Genomic DNA, 20,745 nt, shown 5'->3' with positions numbered 1-20,745 from the left:
GAGATGCAGGTGTAGCTTAAATTAGGCTGCATTCACCCTGGGTTTCTGCTATATTTTACATAGTTACATAGTTCATAAAGTTGAAAAAAGACAAGTCCATGAAACTCAACCCTTATCCCTATTATGTCCCTACTGTGTTGATCCAGAGGAAGGCAAAATAAAAAACCCTTATGAGGCTGAAGGCATTTGACCGAAACCAAAAATTCCTTCTCAGTGCCAATTATGGCAATTAGAATAAATCCGTGGAACAACATTCTGGCCCTATTAATCTACAGGGTGGGCCATTTATATGGATACACCTTAATAAAATGTGAATGGTTGGTGATATTAACTTCCTTTTTGTGGCACATTAGTATATGTGAGGGGGAAAACTTTTCAAGATGGATGGTGACCATGGCGGCCATTTTGAAGTTGGCCATTTTTAATTCAACTTTTGTTTTTTCAAATGGAAGAGGGTCATGTGACACATCAAACTTATTGGGAATTTCACAAGAAAAACAATGATGTGCTTGGTTTTAACGTAACTTTATTCTTGAGTTATTTACAAGTTTCTGACCACTTATAAAATGTGTTCAATGTGCTGCCCATTGTGTTGGATTGTCAATGCAACCCTCTTCTCCCACTCTTCACACACTGATAGCAACACCGCAGGAGAAATAGTTTTTATAGTGTAAAAGTAATAAAGTACATAAATGAGGTATTACCATAATTGTACTGACCTGCAAACTAAAAATTACCATGTCATTGATACTGCAAGGTGAACACTGTGAAAATAATGTATAATAATAATCTTGCCAAAATGACTGCTTTTTGGTATAATTTTATAAAAAGTGATTAAAATGTAAGACATACACCAACATAGTACTATTCAAAACCGCTACTTTTCCCACAAAAATTAAGCCCTCACACAGCTCCATTGGTAAAAAAAATAAAAAAGTTACAGGTCTCAGAATATAGTGACACTCAAAAATGTACACAAAAATTATTTTTGTGATGTAAATGGGATAAACCATAAAAAACTTAGATAAATTAGGTATCGCCATAATCGTACCGAACAGAAGTCTAAAAATAACATGTACCGTATATACTCAAGTATAAGCCGACCCGAATATAAACCGATGCCCCTAATTTCACCCCAAAAATCCAGGAAAAGTTATTGATTCGACTATAAGTCTAGGGTGGGAAATACATCATCCCTCCATGTCATCATCCCCCCCTGTCATCATCCAGACCCCCGTCATTAACACCCCCGTCATCATTACCCTGTCATCATCCCCCCCTTCATCATCACTGCCTGTCATCATCCCACCCCCCTTCATCATCACTCTTCTCCGCTCCGGCCCCGGACTGGTGACGTTGCCTTGACGACGACGCACAGGGACGTTCATGTGGGTCATCGTCAAGGCAACATCACTAGTCTGGGGCCGGGCCCGGAGCGGTGAAGAGGGCCCCTTCCGGTGAAGATGGAAAGCCCGGAACGACTAACCCTCCCCACCGGACGGTCCCTGCAGCATAGATGGCCCGGACCAGCTCATCCTTACTTCCCACCGAGGGAAAGGGGGGGGGGGGGGGTCTGGATGATGACGAAGGCCACAGTGGTCTTCATCCTGCGGAACTCCAGATGTTTCAAAACTACAACTCCCAGCATACCGGGAGTTGTAGTTTTGCAACATCTGGAGGTCTGCAGGTTGAAGACCACTGAGAAGGGATTGACAGGCAGAGAGTTTTCTCGAGTATAAGCCGAGGGGGGTGTTTTCAGCACGAAAAATCGTGCTGAAATACTCTGCTTATACTCGAGTATATACTGTAATTTATACTGCAAGAAAAATTACAGTAAAAATTTTTATAAAAAAACAATGGCAGAACTGATTTCTTTTTTTTATTCGTACCACCTTATAAAATATGGAATAAAAAGCGATCAGAGTGTCACGTGTACCTTAAAATGGTACCCATGAAAACATCAATTTGTCTCGCAAAAATATTTTGGAACCCAAAAGTCCCTGCATCTTGATAAGGTGTTTACAAAATATCCTAAGTAAAAGGAAGACGCAAAATCCACATGGTGCTCCGTCATGTCTGAGGCCTGTGTGTGAGTCATGTAGCGCTCTAGAGTCACATATGTGAGATTTCTAAATATGTCAGAATTAGGGGAATAAATATTGAGTTGTATTTCCCAGTCAGCACCAGCTGTGTTGCATAAAAAATAGAGCAAAATGGCATGTTTGCAAAAAAAAATTTATTTTTGAATTCCACTTCCACTTTGCTTTCATTTCTGTGAAATACCTAAAGGGTTAATAAACTTCCCAAATGTCATTTAGATTACTTTGAGGGGTGCAGTTTTTATAATGGGGGTGATTTATAGGGGGTTCTTACATACAGGCCCCTCAAATCCACTTCAGAACTGAACTAGTCCCTAAAAAGATCTGATTTTGAGATTTTTTTCTATAATTTTGAAAATTGCTGGCAAACTTCTATGTCCCATAACGTCCTAAAAAAGTAAAACAACATTTAACAAATTATGCCAACATAAAGTAGACATATTGTAAATGCGCTACAGCTGATCGGTCCTCCGGTCTCATCTTCTGCCTTCTTCCCGTGCACGGATCGTCACACAGGGCTCAGCCTCTCACCCGCCGAGGAGGGACATCGCTGCAGCGGGTGATAGGCTGAGAGCCATGTGTCGATCCGTGCACAGGAAGAAGGCAGAAGATGAGACCGGAGGACCGATCAGCTGTAGCTGCACTATGGGGGAACGCAGGAAAGTTAGTGAAAGTTTATTTTTTCAGCCCGGGCACAATGGAGGAGGAATAGTGAGCGCTAGAGTACTCCTTTAAGTACAATTTGTCACAAAAAAACAATCTCAGAATCACTTTGATAAGTTAAAGTGTTCTTAAGTTATAACAACATGAAGTGGGACAAGTCAGATTTGAAAAATAAGCCTTGGTCATTAAGGCCAAAATTGGCCTGGTCCTGAAGGGGTTAAGATACAGCCCTATGTAGAAATTGATCATGCGAGAGATCTCTGTACTGTCCCCTGATATATTTATACATAGTTATTAGGTCTCCCCTAAGCCTTCTTTTTTTCTAAATTAAATAACCCTAATTCTGATAATCTTTCTGGGTACTGTAGTCCTCCCATTCCCCGTATTACTCTGGTTGCCCGTCTTTGAACCCTCTCCAGCTCCACTATATCTTTCTTGTACACTGGTGCCCAGGACTGTACACAGTATTCTATGTGTGGTCTGAAAAGAATATTAGAGACTGTCTATAACATTACGTATAAGGGGTACTCCACTGGAAAAAAAAATTTTTTAAATCAACTGGTGCCAGAAAGTTAACCAGATTTGTTAATTACTTCTATTAAAAAATCTTAATACTTCCAGTACTTATCAGCTTCTGTATGATCCACAGGAAGTGCTTTTCTTTTTGTATTTCCTTTCTTTCTGACCACAGTGCTCTCTGCTGACACCTCTGTCCATATTAGGAACTGTCCAGAGCAGGAGAGGTTTGCTATGGGGATTTGCTTCAACTCTGGACAGTTCCTAAAATGGACAGAGGTGTCAGCAGAGAGCACTGTGGTCAGACAGAAAGGAAATTCAAAAAGAAAAGAATTTCCTGTGGAGCATAGAACAGCTAAGTACTGGAAGGATTAATATTTTTAAATAGAAGTAATTTACAAATCTGTTCAACTTTCTGGCACCAGTTGATTTAGAAAAAAATGCTTTCCAGTGGAGTACCCCTTTAACTCTCTTAGAACATGGGGATAAATGCCATCTGGGCCATCTGTCTATTTAGATTTTTTTTGAGTTAGACAGGTGACCTGTACTGGGGAGTTTATCTTTTCTTACTGTATTTTACCTGGCATTTCATTTTCCTCTGTGAACACAGTGGAAAAGAATGTTAAATATATTTGCTTTTTCCTGATCCCCGTCTATAATTGCTCCCTCATTACTTTTTAACGGGCCAACCCTCTCTCTATTGAGGTGCAACCCATCCCTACCGTAGAGGTATATGTCTAGAATATTCTCTAAACCTCCAATGAGTGGCATATATTGGCCACAAAATAGAAAAGCGCAGTCTGTAAACCTTTGTTGGGTAAATGGGAGCTTATTGCTTATGTACTGTATGTACTGGGAAGTTTCCTGGCATACGCTGAATGTGCTCACCCGAACCATAGCCTTCGTCATCATTAATTTTGTAGGAAGCCTGTATGCATACTGTACATGTCTCGGTGTGCCCATAATCTAGATTTGGCTGTATTGTAGTGTACAAGCTGGGACTTTTTAACAGACTACAGCTGGGTCAGTTCAATGGTACATGCGCTGAAAAAGTGTTTACTAGCAGGTTGGCTGGAAACGAGCAGAACCTATCATTAGCCTATGAACCTGCACAACCATAGATTTAAAGGGGTTGTCCAGTGAAAATTATCATATCCCCTATAATAAGTATCTGAAAACGGGGGGCCCGTCTACTGGAACTCTTCACGATCTCCAGAACGGATCTCCTGGATCTCAACAGTGTTCAGACCTGGGGCCCCACTCTGAAAATCCAAGGATATGAGTCAACAAAATGTTCTTCTGCATTGCCTATAGTTTTTAAATTTTCTTGGAAAAAAACCTTAATATCCATCAATAGCTGAACTTTTATATTGACTTAACAGATTGGCTTCAAGGCCAATACCGTTTTATCCACCTAGCATCGGAGAAAATGTTCCACTCCATTGTGTAGGAATTGTTTTATTTAATAGTATATATAGACAGGTTAGCCTGGCACTGCGTACATATAAAGGTGTATTGTTCAGCCTAGGATCACAGCTTCTACTGGTAGAGAACGGTGTGGTGCTCAGACCAAATGAAGTACGGATATATAATATAGTTCGTAGAAAAGATAGAGTCGGCACTCACCATGTTCTTCAATCTTCTTTTCTTTATTCTGTTATACTCACGTATACATTAACAGGATGGGAGACGGTGCATAGAAAGGGGGGGGGGGGGGTACCCCCCTTTCTATGCACCGTCTCCCATCCTGTTAATGTATACGTGAGTATAACAGAATAAAGAAAAGAAGATTGAAGAACATGGTGAGTGCCGACTCTATCTTTTCTACGAACTATATTGTTTTATTTAAGCCATTATATGTGTCTTGTGTTTTTATTTTGTACAGATATGAACAATCTGAACAACTGAGGAAAAGATCATTCAAAATTCGACAGAAAGCTGCAAGAAAGAAAGGGAGTGTGGTAATGCTGGCATTAATCTTCATCACACCGGCAGCTCTTACTTTGCACTAGATATTGATTGAACAGAGATTTCACATTAGATTTGTTTTCACCTCTGTATAAAAGTGTTTTAAAAGCTTTAGCAAAATCTTTTCTTTCTAAGGCTGGGTTCACACCACGTTTTCATCCATACGGGACCGCATACGGCTAACGGGAGCTAAAACCGGGATCTCCCGTATCCCTGCCGTATGGAGCCGGTATGTAATTCATTTCAATGAGCTCACCGGAGTGATACGCTGACTCCGGTCGGCTCATTTTTGCCCGTATGCTGTTTTCCATTGGATCTAAAACCATGGTCCACTACGGTTTTAGGTCCGGTGGGAAAACCGCATACGGGGTAAAAATGAGCCGACCGGAGTCAGCGTATCACTCCGGTGAGCTCATTGAAATGAATTACATACGGCAGGGATACAGGAGCGCCTGGTTTTAACTCCCCACAGCCGTATGCGGTCCCGTATGGCTGAAAACGTGATGTGAACCCAGCCTAATGCATAGAATTCAGCATGTGTACAAGAAAAGTCGTGGATAATGTAAAAGCCAACTTTTATATAGATGTAGAAGTTAAAGAGCACATTTTGGGTGTCCTGACATATCCCTTTTAGTAAATACATTTCTCAACATTGAAATTGCTACACCAAGAAGAACAAGCTGTAAGGTTATGTCAATGGAGGAAATAGTGGTAGTCGCTAAGATCTGACAATGTTCAAATTTCCAAGCACCTTGCTCCAATCTGTGACATGTGGAAGGGGCTTCAATGGTATAAAAGCTAGATTAAAACCAGATTTCAGCGACCTGGAACCTCAGAAATCAGATGCTAGTGTGATATGATAGTGTGATGCCTCCTGTTTGTAGATGTGTGTACTGCAAGTTTAATTGGATGTCAAATACCACGCCCATAGTGTTGAACACTGTTTACATAAACTATCAGAAGGCTCTTACACAACATTGGGCTACGAGCCAGATGCCCAGCTACAGGTGTTCCATAGACCTCATGCCACCGCTCTTAAGGGTATGTTCACACTGAGGAATTCACAAGGAATAATTCCGCTTGAATTCTGCTTGAAATGGATTTTGTCTGGGGAAAAAAAATCCCATTGACTTCAATGGGCTTTTACTCGAGGATTCCCCCCTTAGGCTAGGTTCACACTGCGGAATCTCCGGGCAGGAAACACAGTGCGGACACTGCAGTCTCCAATAGACTGCAATGTGTTCCGCCAGTATTTCCGCCTGAAGAATGAGCAACCCCTTTCTTCAGGCGGAAATTTCCAAGCCGATTTTCCGTTCACATATACCGCTTCATAAATTCCGAAGTGTGAATTTGTGAACGGAAAACCATTCACTACACTATACATTTTAGTAAGCGGAATTTCTGCCTGCAATTTCAAAGCGGAATTGCAGGCAGAAATTTCGTAGTGTGATGAACATGTTCTATCTTCAGGCGGAACAGAATTCAGCGTCAGGATTCTGCTAGCAGAAATTCCTCAGTGTGAACAGGGCAGCGGAAAGTCCATTAAAGGGGTACTCCGGTGGAAAATTATTTTTTTAAAGCAACTGATGCCAGAAAGTTAAATAGATTTGTAAATCACTTCTATTAAAAAATCTTTACCATTCCAGTACTTTTTAGCAGCTGTATGCTACAGAGGAAATTATTCTCTTTTTGAATTTCTTTTTTGTCTTGTCCACAGTGCTCTCTGCTGACAACTGATGCCCGTATCAGGAACTGTCCAGAGCAGGAGAAAATCCCCATAACAAACCTATACTGCTCTGGACAGTTCCTGACACAGACAGAGGTGTCAGCAGGGAGCACTGTGGACAAGACAAAAAAGAAATTCAAAAAGAGAATAATTTCCTCTGTAGCATACAGCTGCTAAAAAGTACTGGAATGGTAAAGATTTTTTAATAGAAGTGATTTACAAATCTGTTTAACTTTCTGGCACCAGTTGATAAAAAAAAAAAATGTTTTACACTGGAGTACCGCTTTAAAGTAAATGGAACTTTCATTGTAATATGATTTGGAGCAGAATAAGCTAGCAGAATTACTTGAGTAATTTCCTCTCCAATTCCTCAGTGTGAACATACCCTTAAAGACCATCACCATGCAGAGCAAGACTGCAATGGAGGCTGTAATGGAGGTCTATCCTCCTGCTTTTTTCTTGTCTGGAGACCACATGGGCAACGTCATGAAGAGGGCTTCACGAGGGAACATCACACTGATTCTACTCCCAGGATTATCATGTGGGGTGGCATATTGTATTGGTAACTCATGCTACTGTGTAGCCTTTGTGACCTGTAGGGTCTCCAGACTTGTCTCCCATTATGCACATCTGGGACATCACTGGTCAGCAATTGCAAAGGGAGCTGCCAACAGCAGATCTTGATGATTTGCGTGCCCAAGTTCATTCATTGTGGCAGAACACATCTTAGACAATCATTAATTAACCTCATAAGTAGCATGTCAAGACGTGTATGTGTGTGTATTTCTGTGAGTGGCACTAATAGTTGATATCGGTGCTAATCTATATATATAAAACTCAACGTGTGTGTGTGTATGTATGTATGTATGTGTGTGTGTGTGTGTGTGTGTGTGTGTGTGTATGTATGTGTGTATGTTCCAGCATCACGTCCAAACGGCTAAATATATTACCATGAAACTTGGCACACATGTTACTTATATGTCAACAACAAAAATAGGATAGGTAATTTAACCCTTACCCACCCCCATTTGCCAGGGGTGGGGCTTATGTTTAAAGTCCTATACAAGTCAATGGGAAATATATGTTACTGCATAACTTCCAAACGGCTGGGGATATTTTGATAATACTTGGTCACATGTTACTTATATGTCCACTTAAAATATAGGATAGTTAATTTAACCCTTAACTACCCCCATTTGTGAAGGTCGGGGTTTTTGTTTAAAGTCCCATGCAAATCAATGGGAAATGTATGTTTCCACATAACTTCCGTACGGCTGGAGATATTTCAATAACTGGTGCACATATTACAGGTCGGGATAGGAGGACCAGGATAGGAGGACCAGGATAGGAGGACCGGGATAGGAGGACCGGGATAGGAGGACCGGGATAGGAGGACCGGGATAGGAGGACCGGGATAGGAGGTCGAGATAGGAGGACGGGAAAGGAGCTCGAGATAGGAGGACGGGATAGGAGGTCGGGATATGATGACGGGATAGGAGGTTGGAATATGACAACAATATATGAGGATGGGATATGAAGTCAAAAGCTTCCTCCTTTGTTTATTTTCCTCCCCAACAAGGATTAGGAAGGAAAAACCAGGCAACGCCGGGTACTCAGCTAGTGCGCATATATATATATATATATATATATATAAAACTCAACGTGTGTGTGTATGTATGTATGTGTGTATGTTCCTCAAAAACTTTCAAACGGCTAAAGATATTAACATGAAATTTGGTACACATGTTACTTATATGTCAACAACACACATAGGATAGGTGATTTAACCCTTACTCACCCCCATTTGCCAGGGGTGGGGTTTATGTTTAAAGTCCCATGCAAGTCAATGGGAAATATATGTTACTGCATAACTTCCAAACGGCTGGAGATATTTCGATAACACTTGGTCACGTTACTTATATGTCCATTTAAAATATAGGATAGTTAATTTAACCCTTAACTACCCCCATTTGTGAGGGTCTGGGTTTTTGTTTAAAGTCCCATGCAAATCAATGAGAAATGTATGTTCCCATATAATTTCCCTACGGCTGGAGCTATTTAAATACCTGGTACACATATTACAGGTCGGGATATGAGGATGGGATATGAGGTCAGGTAGGAGGTCGAGATAGGAGGACGGGATAGGAGGACAGGATATGAGGACCGGGATAGGAGGTCTGGATAGGAGGTCGAGATATGAGGACGAGAAAGGAGGATGGGAAAGGAGGCCGGGATAGGAGGTCGGGATAGGAGGTCGAGAAAGGAGGTCGGGATAGGAGCTCGAGATTGGAGGACAGGATAGGAGGTGGGGATAGGAGGACTGGATAGGAGGATGGGATAGGAGGACGGGATAGGAGGTCGAGATAGGAGGACGGGATAGGAGGTCGGGATAGGAGGACGGGATAGGAGGTCGGGACAGGAAGTTGAGATAGGAGGACGGGATAGGAGGACGGGATATGGGGTTGGGATATGACAACAATATATGAGGACGGGATTTGAAGTCAAAAGCTTCCTCCTTTGTTTATTTTCCTCCCCAACAAAGATTAGGAAGGAAAACCGGGCAACGCCGTACTCGATACAATTGAGATGTTTTGAAAATGTTGTTTCTGTTTTTTTTTTTTATCATTTTCATATCCTTAACATGTCTAGTAATCCTGTGATTTACACAATTCCATAACTTATCTTTCTTAGTGTTGCAATTTCAATGTTAAGGAGTGTTCTTAAAGGAATATTCACAACTGAATACGTTATCATTTACCCCAGCAGTTGGACCCCCACCATTCCTGAGAATAGGGGTAAAATTGTTCCCCAGAATAAATGGTGTGCATCACACGTGCACGGCCAGGGCTTTATTCATTCTGTTTGGGACCCCTGAACATTGCCGAGTTTGGCAGTGTCCAGTAATAGATGGGGTTCCAATGGTTGAGTTTATTCAGATGGAAATACTCCTTTAAGTTTCCCATAAAATAACAATTTTGGGGTATCATTTATATGATCACTGCATTCTGACTAGGGATCGACCGATTATCAGTATGGCCGATATTATCGGCCGATAATCACGATTTTGGGCATTATCGGTATCGGCAATTACCTTGCCGATAATGCACCGCCCCCACCGCACCACGACCGCCGCCCCCCCCCCCTGACCCACCGCGTCGCACCCCCCACCATAGTGCTGGGCGGTATACCGGTATGGATTTTTGCCCATACCGCTATACCGGTCGGGCCCCTCCCCCACCCTCCGAGTCAATAAAAAAAAATTAACTTACCTGTAATGGGGGTGGTCCGGGCCATCCATCCTTCCTGTAGTGTCCAGCTGCATTCCGTGTGGAGGGTGAACCGGTCCGGGCTGTCCTTCTCCGGGGTCATCTTCTCCACTCCGGGCAGGCTCCGGCCTAGTATGCTGCATAGACGCCGCTACACCGTGACGTCAGGTGCGTCGCTGCGCACGGGCGTCACTGCGCAGCGGCGTCTATGCTGCGTTACTAGGCCGGAGCCTGCCCGGAGTGGAGAAGATGACCCCTGGAGAAGAAGGACAGCCCGGACCGGTTCACCCTCCACCCGGAATATCGCCGGACACTACAGGAAGGATGGATGGCCCGGACCACTCTGACAGGTAGGGGGAGAGAAGCGGGTGGCGGCGGCGGCCTATGGCACCGCAAAAGCCACTGCAGTGCATTGATTTAAAGCGCCCGCTTTAAATCAGTGATCTGCAGCGGTGTCGCGGGGGGATAAATAGCCGATAACTTATACCGGAATATCGGTATAAGTTATCGGCTATCGGCCCTAACCTCCACCGATTATCGGTATCGGCCCTAAAAAACCAATATCGGTCGATCAGTAATTCTGACATTCCCCATCTATTCCTCCTAGAAACATATGAATACATTTCTCTTGTGAATGAGTGCTGGAAGGGTCAGACTGCAAAGACACACCCTGGTGTTAGGGGCAAATGTTCTTCTTCATTGTTAATGAATCCATAGCTTACAGAGATGAATGGCACAAAGCAAGGTCCTTAAATATATACAGTGGTCCCTCAAGTTACAATATTAATTGGTTCCAGGACAATCATTGTATGTTGAAACCATCGTATGTTGAGATCATAACTCTATGGAAACCTGGTAATTGGTTCTGAAGCCACCAAAATGTCATCCAAAAATAGAAAAAAAGTGAGAATTAAAGATAAATAAGTAGATAACTAATATAGATAAAGCAAATCCTTACATATAAAAGTAAGAAAGATCTGCTGGGAGATGTAAATCACTGTCTATTTCAGTGTTTCCCAACCTAGGTGCCTCCAGCTGTTGCAAAACTACAACTCCCAGCATCCCCGGAGAGCCGAAGGCTGTCCGGGCATGCTGCGAGTTGTAGTTTTGCAACAGCTGGAGGCACCCTGGTTGGGAAACACTGGTTTATGTAGAGGAAGAAGCTTCTTGAAGGTCCTGTACAGAACACGCAATGTCCTAAAAAAAGGAAAATGGAGCTGCCCTCATCTGATGTCCAAAGGAGCAGCTAACCCTGGTACAGGTGAAGAGTACAGAACATGTAATACCTCCCTGTACTGTAGGGGGCGCTACCAGACACCAGTCAGTGCATACACTTCAGTAATACAGGTAAAGAGTACAGAACATGTAATACCTCCCTGTACTGTAGGGGGTGCTACCAGACACCAGTCAGTGCATGCACTTTAGGAATACAGGTAAAGAGTACAGAACATGTAATACCTCTCTGTACTGTAGGGGGCGCTACCAGACACCAGTCAGTGCATGCACTTTAGTAATACAAGGGTTTTACCAGTGAAGTACTCATTCTGATTGGTCGGTTCTTCCAGCCATTGACACGTTTCGCAGATTCCATAGCATTGTATGTTGAGTCTGGTTTCAAGTTACAATGGTCCAGAAAAGACCATTGTATGTTGAAACTATTGTATGTTCAGGCCATTGTAAGTTGAGGGATCACTGTATGTGTATATATATATATGTGTGTGTGTGTGTGTGTGTGTGTAAAATTCCATTGTTTCTAGAATTTCATTGTTGTGATTTTTTATTTCTCTTTAGTATGGGTTTGCTCTATTAAGGCGTCGCGCACTTCAGCTGGAGGAACTGACACTGGGCAAAGACACTTCAGATAATGCGAGAACCCTGAACGAACTGGGAGTTTTGTATTACTTGCAGAACAACCTAGAGTGAGTACTAGACTACTGAATAATGGGCTTCAAGTTTTCTATAATCTCTACTTATCATTTGTTTCTATAGATGCGACTATTTTTATTTGACTTGTCACATGAACATAAACAGTTTTATTTTATTATTGAATTATTTTAATATAGCATGCTGGTAAAACAAACTATAAGACATCTGAGATATCTTGATACAAAAAATTTGGTATTTTGAACCAGTACAATTCCTATTATTTTGCTGCTCCAGTTTAGCATCACACAGATTATTTCTTATTTATTCCCATTATTTACACAGCTTCAAATGAATGTCAGTGCAGACCATTGAGGAACTCGCATCAGTCCCTGTCCAGTATCTTTTTACATTATAGGAAATAGTTAAATTCCGTGCCGATATTGCTCCCATTAAGATATTGAACCTGATTCCCACTACTTTTATTATCTAAATATAGTGTTACTTACCGTATATACCAGAAAGGGGCATCAGAGCATAAAACTATTTCACAGTAGTTTCCCGTTGAGCAGCATGACAAATTCTATATATCTCTATATTTAAAGCGGACTGTAGCTCCTTCATTTGCCAACAATCCAAAAGTATGTGACTTGTATAAAATACTATTGTAGTTTGTATTATCTATTGATTTGTATTTTTACCTCTTTTAGAGCAGCAGAAATGTTTCTTAAGCGATCATTGGAAATGAGGGAACGCGTGCTTGGTCCAGAACATCCTGACTGTGCCCAGTCTTTAAACAATCTAGCTGCACTATACAATGAGAAAAAGCAGTATGATAAAGCGGAGGAACTATACGAGCGAGCATTAGACATCAGGCAGAGGGCTCTGTCTCCAGACCACCCATCACTGGCCTACACTCTGAAGCATCTTGCTGTGCTCTACAAAAGAAAAGTAAGTCCTTTGTTAAAGTAGACCTGCCAGCATGGTGGTATACAGTAGGGACATAGCTGTATAGGGTTTGGGACCCTGAATCTGTACATACCTCTTATTAGTAAATTTAACCCCTCCTGCACAGAAATATCATAGTTAAAAAATATATGCAAATTAGGCATTGGATCCCACTGGGTGTTTCCCTCAGCAGCTAGAGCTCAGCACAGTTTAATCTCTTCACTAGTTAGTCCCTCCTCTACCTCCGATTGACAGCCACTAGGATTTACAGTAATCCTCGACTCTCTTCTGGGCAGAACATAAGGTTCCTCAGCAGCTGTCCTGCACTGACAGATTGTACAAATGCAGAGCATGCCTGAGGATTCCGGGAAAAGAATACTTTACCACACATACACCATGGTTGCTCTGCAGCACTTGAGCACAATTACAGGGAAGATTACAGAACAGACTAGTGGCTGTCAATCGGGGGAAGAGTAGGTGAACAACACACAGAGGGGAGTGACTTACTGGTGAAGGGGCCAAACTAGGTCTGCACGATATATCGCAACTGCGATCGAATCACGCTAATTGCAGATTGCGAAATGTTGATATTGACCTTGGGAAAATTATGCGATTATTACTGCGGCCACGGGTTCACCGGCTCCGGCGGTGGCTGGTCCGACTGCTCTGGTGGCGCGGGTCCGGCGGCTTTCGTGATGGTAGCAGTGGCAGCTCACCCCAGCTTCACATGTCACAACTGATTTTGTATGTACTGCGGCTCCGGCATCAACTGATTGCCGGCATGTGCGGAACGTTGCTCCTCCCAGCATTGCCTACGCTGGGAGGAAGTGATTTAAAGTTACTTCCTGCCAGCACTCTATGGTGTTGTCATGGCAGCCGCATGGGAGGGAGCAACAGAACGCTGCCGGTCAGTGGATGCACAGGCCAGTCACAGTCCATGACATGAAATAGAAGAGGATTTAATAAATGATTCCCCATTTCATGGCTATAGGAGGAGAATGGCTATTGAGGTGGGATGGCTATATAACAGGAGGGAAATGGCTATAGGAGGGGATGGCTATGTAACAGGAGGGGGATAGCTATAGAAGGGAGATGGCTATATAACAGGAGGGGGATGGCTACAGGAGAAGAAGGTCTATAGGAGGGGAATGGGATATATGAAATGAGGAGAATGGCTATATGAATTTTATGTATCTATTCCCCTCATTTCATATAGCCATTTTCCCTCATATAGCCCATTCCCCTCAGGTTTTATAGCCCATTATCCTCCTTTAGCCATTCTCCTCATGTAATGAAGCTATTTCCCTCCTATAACCATTTCACTCCAATAGCCATTCCCCTCCTATAGCCTATTCCACTTCTATAGCCCATTCCCAATTCATATAGCCATATCCCCGGCTATAGCCATTCCCCTCATAGTATAAGGTGAATGGCTATATAAAATGGGGGATTGGGCATAAAATGGAGGCAATTTGACATGAAATTGGGGGATTTCACCATCTGTTTATTATATCGAAATCGCATATCGAAATTGCAATATTTAAACCCATAATCGCAATCGCACATTTTCCCCAAATCATGCAGCCCTAGGCCAAACCAAACTCTAGCGGCCAATGGGAAGGCCTCTTTATATCACATATAGATAATGCGTTCCTCTACAGCTAATACCTCATCTAAATACTATATGAACCACAGCTACTCAAAGGTCAGTTCTAACCATGTCAACGGCTAAGCTGCTACAGACTAGTGGTCAGCAAGCAATGGTAGTCCACACTTGTTTGGTTACTATACACTTTCTGACTGAATATAACACTTATTAGTAAATTTAACCATATATGTAATAAAACAGCTAATTATTTGTCCTCACATCCCCATACATGGTCATTCAATTTGACAAAACTGGCATATTATTGGTAATAAGGAGGTGTGAGCAAAACAGCTGACAACCTCGGCTCTGCTAATAGGTAGGTAACATTTTTTGCAATCGATTTCTACATTTATGTTTTTTGTTGTCTTCCTACCCTCCCAGGGAAAGCTTGATAAGGCGTCGCCTCTTTATGAACTGGCTGTGGAAATCCGTCAGAAGTCATTTGGCCCAAAACACCCCAGTGTTGCAACTGCCTTGGTAAATCTTGCTGTATTATACTGTCAAATGGTAAGTAAGCCTTTGTAGCTACTAAAACTACTACTTCTAAAAGAGTTGCTGTCAACTCTTTGGCTGTTATTCATCCCAGAAGTTTATTAATAAATGTAAAATTGGATGTTACCATTCCCTTTGCCAAATAGTTATTGACCTTACACAGATTAACCCTTCCAAGACTGATTGTACATTGTAAGCAAGTGTAGGGACGTCCCCTCCTCCCAAATTGAAAAACCCAGATATAAATTTTTTCATACATTTCTCAAAGGAATAGAGAAACAGAGGAACAGGACAATGTTGAGCTCTTTAAAAGCATGCTTAAAGGGGTTCTCCAGGGCTTAAACATCTTATCCCCTATTCAAAGGATAGGGGATAAGATGCCTGATCGCGGGAGTCCCGCCGCTGGGAACCCCCGGGATCATGCACGCGGCACCCCTTTTGTAATCAGTCCCCGGAGTGTGTTCGCTCCGGGACTGATTACCGGCGACTACAGGGCGGGCGGCGCGTGACATCACGCTCCGCCCCTCAATGCAAGCCTACGGGTCGGGGAGTGATAGCTATCACGCCCCCTCCCGTAGGCTTGCATTGCGGGGCGGAGCGTGACGTCACACGCCGCCCGCCCTGTAGTCGCCGGTAATCAGTCCCGGAGCGAACACACTCCGGGGACTGATTACAAAAGGGGTGCCGCGTGCATGATCCCGGGTATCCCCAGCTGCGGGACTCCCGCGATCAGGCATCTTATCCCCTATCCTTTGGATAGGGGATAAGATGTTTAAGCACCGGAGAAGCCCTTTAAAGAGGTACTCTGGTGGAAAACACATTTTTTCTAATCAACTGGTGCCAGAAAGTTAAACAGATTTGTAAATTACTTCTATTTAAACATCTTAATCCTTCCAGTACTTATCAGCTGCTGTATGCTCCAGAGGAAGTTGTATAGTTATTTTCTGTTTGTCCACAGTGCTCTCTGCTGAGACCTCTGTCCATGTCAGGAACTGTCCAGTGCAGGAGAGGTTTGCTATGGGGATAGTTTCCTGCTGTGGACAGTTCCTGACATGGACAGAGGTGTGACCAGAGAGCACAGAGACAGAAAAGAACTATACAACTTCCTCTGTAGTATACAGCAGCTGATAAGTACTGGAAGGATTAAGATTTGTTAATAGTAGTAATTTACAAATCTGTTTAACTTTTTGGCACCACTTGATTTAAAAAAAATATGTTTTCCACCGGAGTACCCCTTTAACCTCTGCCCCATTCATTCTTCATGGGACTTACAAACATTGCCAAGTGCTGCTATGTTTAAAAGTTCCATAAATAGTTAATGGAGCAGTGACCAGACTTGCTCGCTGCCACTTAATTCACTCAGAGGACAATTGACCTTTGTTCTTATGGTCTGCGAGGGTCTTAGCTGTTGAATGCCAACAAAGTTAACAGTTAGGCTGCTTTCACACTATGAAGTTCACCCATTAATAAACGTATGTTATTATGTATTATTAACAGACGTTTAATAACGGGTGAATTAAGGGATGCTACAAAACATCCGTCATGTACTGGACGTTTTTACACCTCTGTCTACAGACTCCCACAGCCAGGACTACTACTACTCCCATCATGGAACAGACTTGTTTCCATGATGGGAGTAGTAAATCCTTAGCAGCGGGAGTCTGCAGACAGCTGGGGAGGCTGCATTAGTGTTTTTACTACTACTCCCATCATTGAACTGAGTCTGTTCCATGATGGGGGTTGTAGTACAGGGGCTGAGGGATTGATCGCACCGGGTCTTACTTCTGACACCCGATGCGATCAGAAGTTATTAAGCAGGGGAGCTGGCTCCGCAACCCTGCAATCAAGATGTATTTTTTACTTTCATTTTTAAATTCCCCGCGGGGATCCCTGAATGGCCGGTACTGAGGAGCCAATCAGGGATCCCTGGGGTTTTAAAAATGGACAATGTGCGGGGACATATGTATAATAAGAGTGTTTATTGGGGGGGGGGGGGGGGTTGGCATAGAGTGCTATATATCTAGCCCCCGCCAGCGCATTAATAAAAATATGAATATTTATATAAGAATATATCTATACCCCCCCGCCAGCGCATTTGTCCTAATTTTCTATTGCAGCTATATGTGACATGACAACCATACCTATCAGAACGTATTCATCAGCGGTCCGGCCAAATGATCCTGACAGATATACTATTCATTCATAGCGCCGGCAGCTGTATATGTATCTAGATGTGCTGGCGGGGGGGGGGGGGGCAGATAGCATTATCTGCCCCCACAGAGCTTCTATATACATATGCAGCTGCCGCGATATGAATGAATTGTATACCTGTCAGGATCATCTGGCCGGGCGGCTGCTGGATGCGCTCCTGACACATATACTTGTCATGTATAACGCTGTATATATGTCAGGAGCGCATCCAGCAGCCGCCCGGCCAGTTGATCCTGACAGGTATACAATTCATTCATATCGCGGTAGCTGCATATGTATATAGAAGCACTGTGGGGGCAGATAACGCTATATGTCTGCCCCCCCCAGCACATCTATATACATATACAGCTGCCGGCGCTATGAATGAATAGTATATCTGTCAGGATCATCTGGCCGGGCCACTGCTGAATACGTTCTGATAGGTATGGTTGTCACTTATAGCGCTGCAATAGAAAATTAGGACAAATGCGCTGGCGGGGTCATAGTATGCGCTGGCGGGGGTATAGATATATACTTATAAATGTGCTGGCGGGGTCACAGTATGCGCTGGCAGGGGTATAGATATATACTTATAAATGCGCTGGCGGGGGTCATATTTTTATTCATGCGCTGGCGGGGGCTAGATATATAGCGCTCTATGCCCCCCCCCCCTCACATTGTCCATTTTTAAAACCCCAGGGGGATCCCTGATTGGCTCCTCAGTACCAGCCATTCAGGGATCCCCCTGCGGGGAATTTAAAAATGAAAGTAAAAAATACATTGTGATCTCAGGGTTGTGGACCATGCCGCCCGCTCCCCTGCTTAATAACTTCTGATCGCATCGGGTGTCAGAAGTGAGACCCGGTGCGATCAATCCCTCAGCCCCTGTACTACAACCCCCATCATGGAACAGAGTCTGTTCCATGATGGGGGTAGTAGTACAAACACTAATGTAACCTCCCCAGCCACTGGCAGACTCCTGCAGTGGGGAATTACTACTCCCAGCATGGAAACAAGTCTGTTCCATGATGGGAGTAGTAGTAGTCCCTCAGCACTGCAGGAGTCTACTGATGTCACCTCTTCTGAGCATGCTCAGTAAAAATAATGTCCGTTTTATAATAACGGGCATTAACGGGTGAAGATTGAACCTATATAATGAGCCCCAAGCTCCGCCCACATTATGTTTATTTCTTTCCTAATGGTTGTAGGACTGGTGCTGCATCTATTTTATATATTATGTTTTTAACAAGTTAACTTTTTTGTTCCTGCAGGTGTTGGTAGCATTCTGTGTATGGATTAGACAAGCATTTCTCTCTCCCTGCTGGCTATAAAGTAACCCCTGCTGCCTCTATATATAGGCATCTGCCACCGCTCCCCTGCTTAATAACTTCTGATCGCATCGGGTGTCAGAAGTGAGACCCGGTGCGATCAATCCCTCAGCCCCTGTACTACAACCCCCATCATGGAACAGAGTCTGTTCCATGATGGGGGTAGTAGTACAAACACTAATGTAACCTCCCCAGCCACTGGCAGACTCCTGCAGTGGGGAATTACTACTCCCAGCATGGAAACAAGTCTGTTCCATGATGGGAGTAGTAGTAGTCCCTCAGCACTGCAGGAGTCTACTGATGTCACCTCTTCTGAGCATGCTCAGTAAAAATAATGTCCGTTTTATAATAACGGGCATTAACGGGTGTATTTTCTAACGTATGTCAGCCATAGACTTCAATGTTAAAAATAACATACGTTAATATACCCGTTTCTTGTGACGTGCGAAAAATTAGTGCATTATTTCTCCCGTCACAACTAACGTACGACTTGAATGGGGTTGTTTAACGTGTGTTAATAATTATGTTTCTAACGTACGTGTATTAACGGGAGAAGCTCATAGTGTGGAAGCAGCCTTAGCAGCTAGTTATCCCTATCCTGCTTGCTCTTCTCTTGTTTCTGTCAAGGCGTGTGCTGTAAACAACACTAGCACAATCATTTTTTGAAAGGGACTTCACATAGTTGTTTTTCTTAACAATGTAAGAATGTTTGTCATTTCAGAAAAAACAAGTGGAAGCCTTACCTCTATATGAGCGTGCCATGAAGATTTATGAAGATAGTCTTGGTCGGATGCACCCAAGGGTAGGAGAAACCCTGAAAAACCTTGCCTTATTAAGGTAATGATATGTCATTTGGTAGAACAAGGGGGGCACAATCTAAGGTTGTAGTTGGGGGAAAGATTAGAAGCAATGTCAGAAAATTACATTTTAGTAGATGCTTGGAACAAGCTTCCAGCAGATGTGCTTGGTAAATTCACAGTAAGTGAATAAAGGCTTTTGTACAAAATATCAGATCTAACAAAAAGTTGGTTTTGAAGTAATCCCCTAGTCCATTCAGCAGCACAACATGTGGGAAATTTTCCACCCTGCAAGCTGATAGGACACATAGAATTTTAATGGATGAAGATTGAACCTATATAATGAGCCCCAAGCTCCGCCCACATTATGTTTATTTCTTTCCTAATGGTTGTAGGACTGGTGCTGCATCTATTTTATATATTATGTTTTTAACAAGTTAACTTTTTTGTTCCTGCAGGTGTTGGTAGCATTCTGTGTATGGATTAGACAAGCATTTCTCTCTCCCTGCTGGCTATAAAGTAACCCCTACTGCCTCTATATATAGGCATCTGCCACCGAAAATAAGTTTACTGGTAGTGGAGATAGTTGTTTTGCACCATTACACTCTCTCTCCTCTAGGCACAGGTCATGGGTAAGTTACCTTCCTAGTGGGGTAGGCTACAGTGCACGTGCATTTGGGCTGGCTGTCATTGTGGCGGTGTGTCCTGTCCTGTGGCAGGTTCCTAAAGTATATAGACCGGCTGCTTTCTCTCTCTCTTCTCTGGACACTTTAGTATTTTTGAGTGCTGCAATGTTGACTTCTGCTGTTGCTATATTGGTGAGAGATGTATTCGCATGGGTCAAAGAGTTCATCCGCTCTTCAGTGCTCAAGGGTGAATTTAAGTCCTCTTTCTCAAGGGAAAATATGTTGTGTTCCCTCCACAGACAGAAATCAGATAAGACTGTATTCCTCATTAGGCCATTCCGGTCAGAGAACCTGGAGACTGTAGCAGGGAATAAGCCACCTCTAGGGGGCATAGGGCTTTCAAAGTGGATGACGCCCTGTCAAATTTCAAAACTATGTTCCCTTTGAAAGGTGAAATGTTATGAAGGCACACGGTAATACCATCTGAGGACTGGTCTAGTTTTGAAGATCCAATGGATGGACATGCAGAGAATGCGCTAGGATAAAGCTATATTTTAGCAGGGTTCCAAACTAGGATCAGTATGGCCTCCTACATTATCCTCACGGCACTCAGGA

The 20,745-nt window shown here is 43.1% G+C and overlaps 1 protein-coding gene across 3 annotated transcripts in view; it reads left to right on the top strand.

Annotated features, from left to right (window-relative positions):
• Positions 1–20,745, top strand: part of NPHP3 (nephrocystin 3) — a 118,405-nt gene that overhangs the window by 81,940 nt on the left and 15,720 nt on the right. For all 3 annotated transcript variants that reach the window (XM_056520628.1, XM_056520627.1, XM_056520629.1), the window contains exons 23-27: positions 5,164–5,239; positions 12,030–12,157; positions 12,812–13,052; positions 15,079–15,204; positions 19,429–19,544. In XM_056520628.1, coding sequence (XP_056376603.1) covers positions 5,164–5,239; positions 12,030–12,157; positions 12,812–13,052; positions 15,079–15,204; positions 19,429–19,544 — 687 coding nt within the window. The remainder of the gene's footprint in view (positions 1–5,163; positions 5,240–12,029; positions 12,158–12,811; positions 13,053–15,078; positions 15,205–19,428; positions 19,545–20,745) is intronic.

Source organism: Hyla sarda, chromosome 5 (genome assembly GCF_029499605.1).
Source record: "Hyla sarda isolate aHylSar1 chromosome 5, aHylSar1.hap1, whole genome shotgun sequence".
Taxonomy (NCBI): domain Eukaryota; kingdom Metazoa; phylum Chordata; class Amphibia; order Anura; family Hylidae; genus Hyla; species Hyla sarda.
The sequence above is the reverse complement of the archived record's forward strand: the minus strand, read 5'-3'. Positions and strand labels throughout refer to the sequence as shown.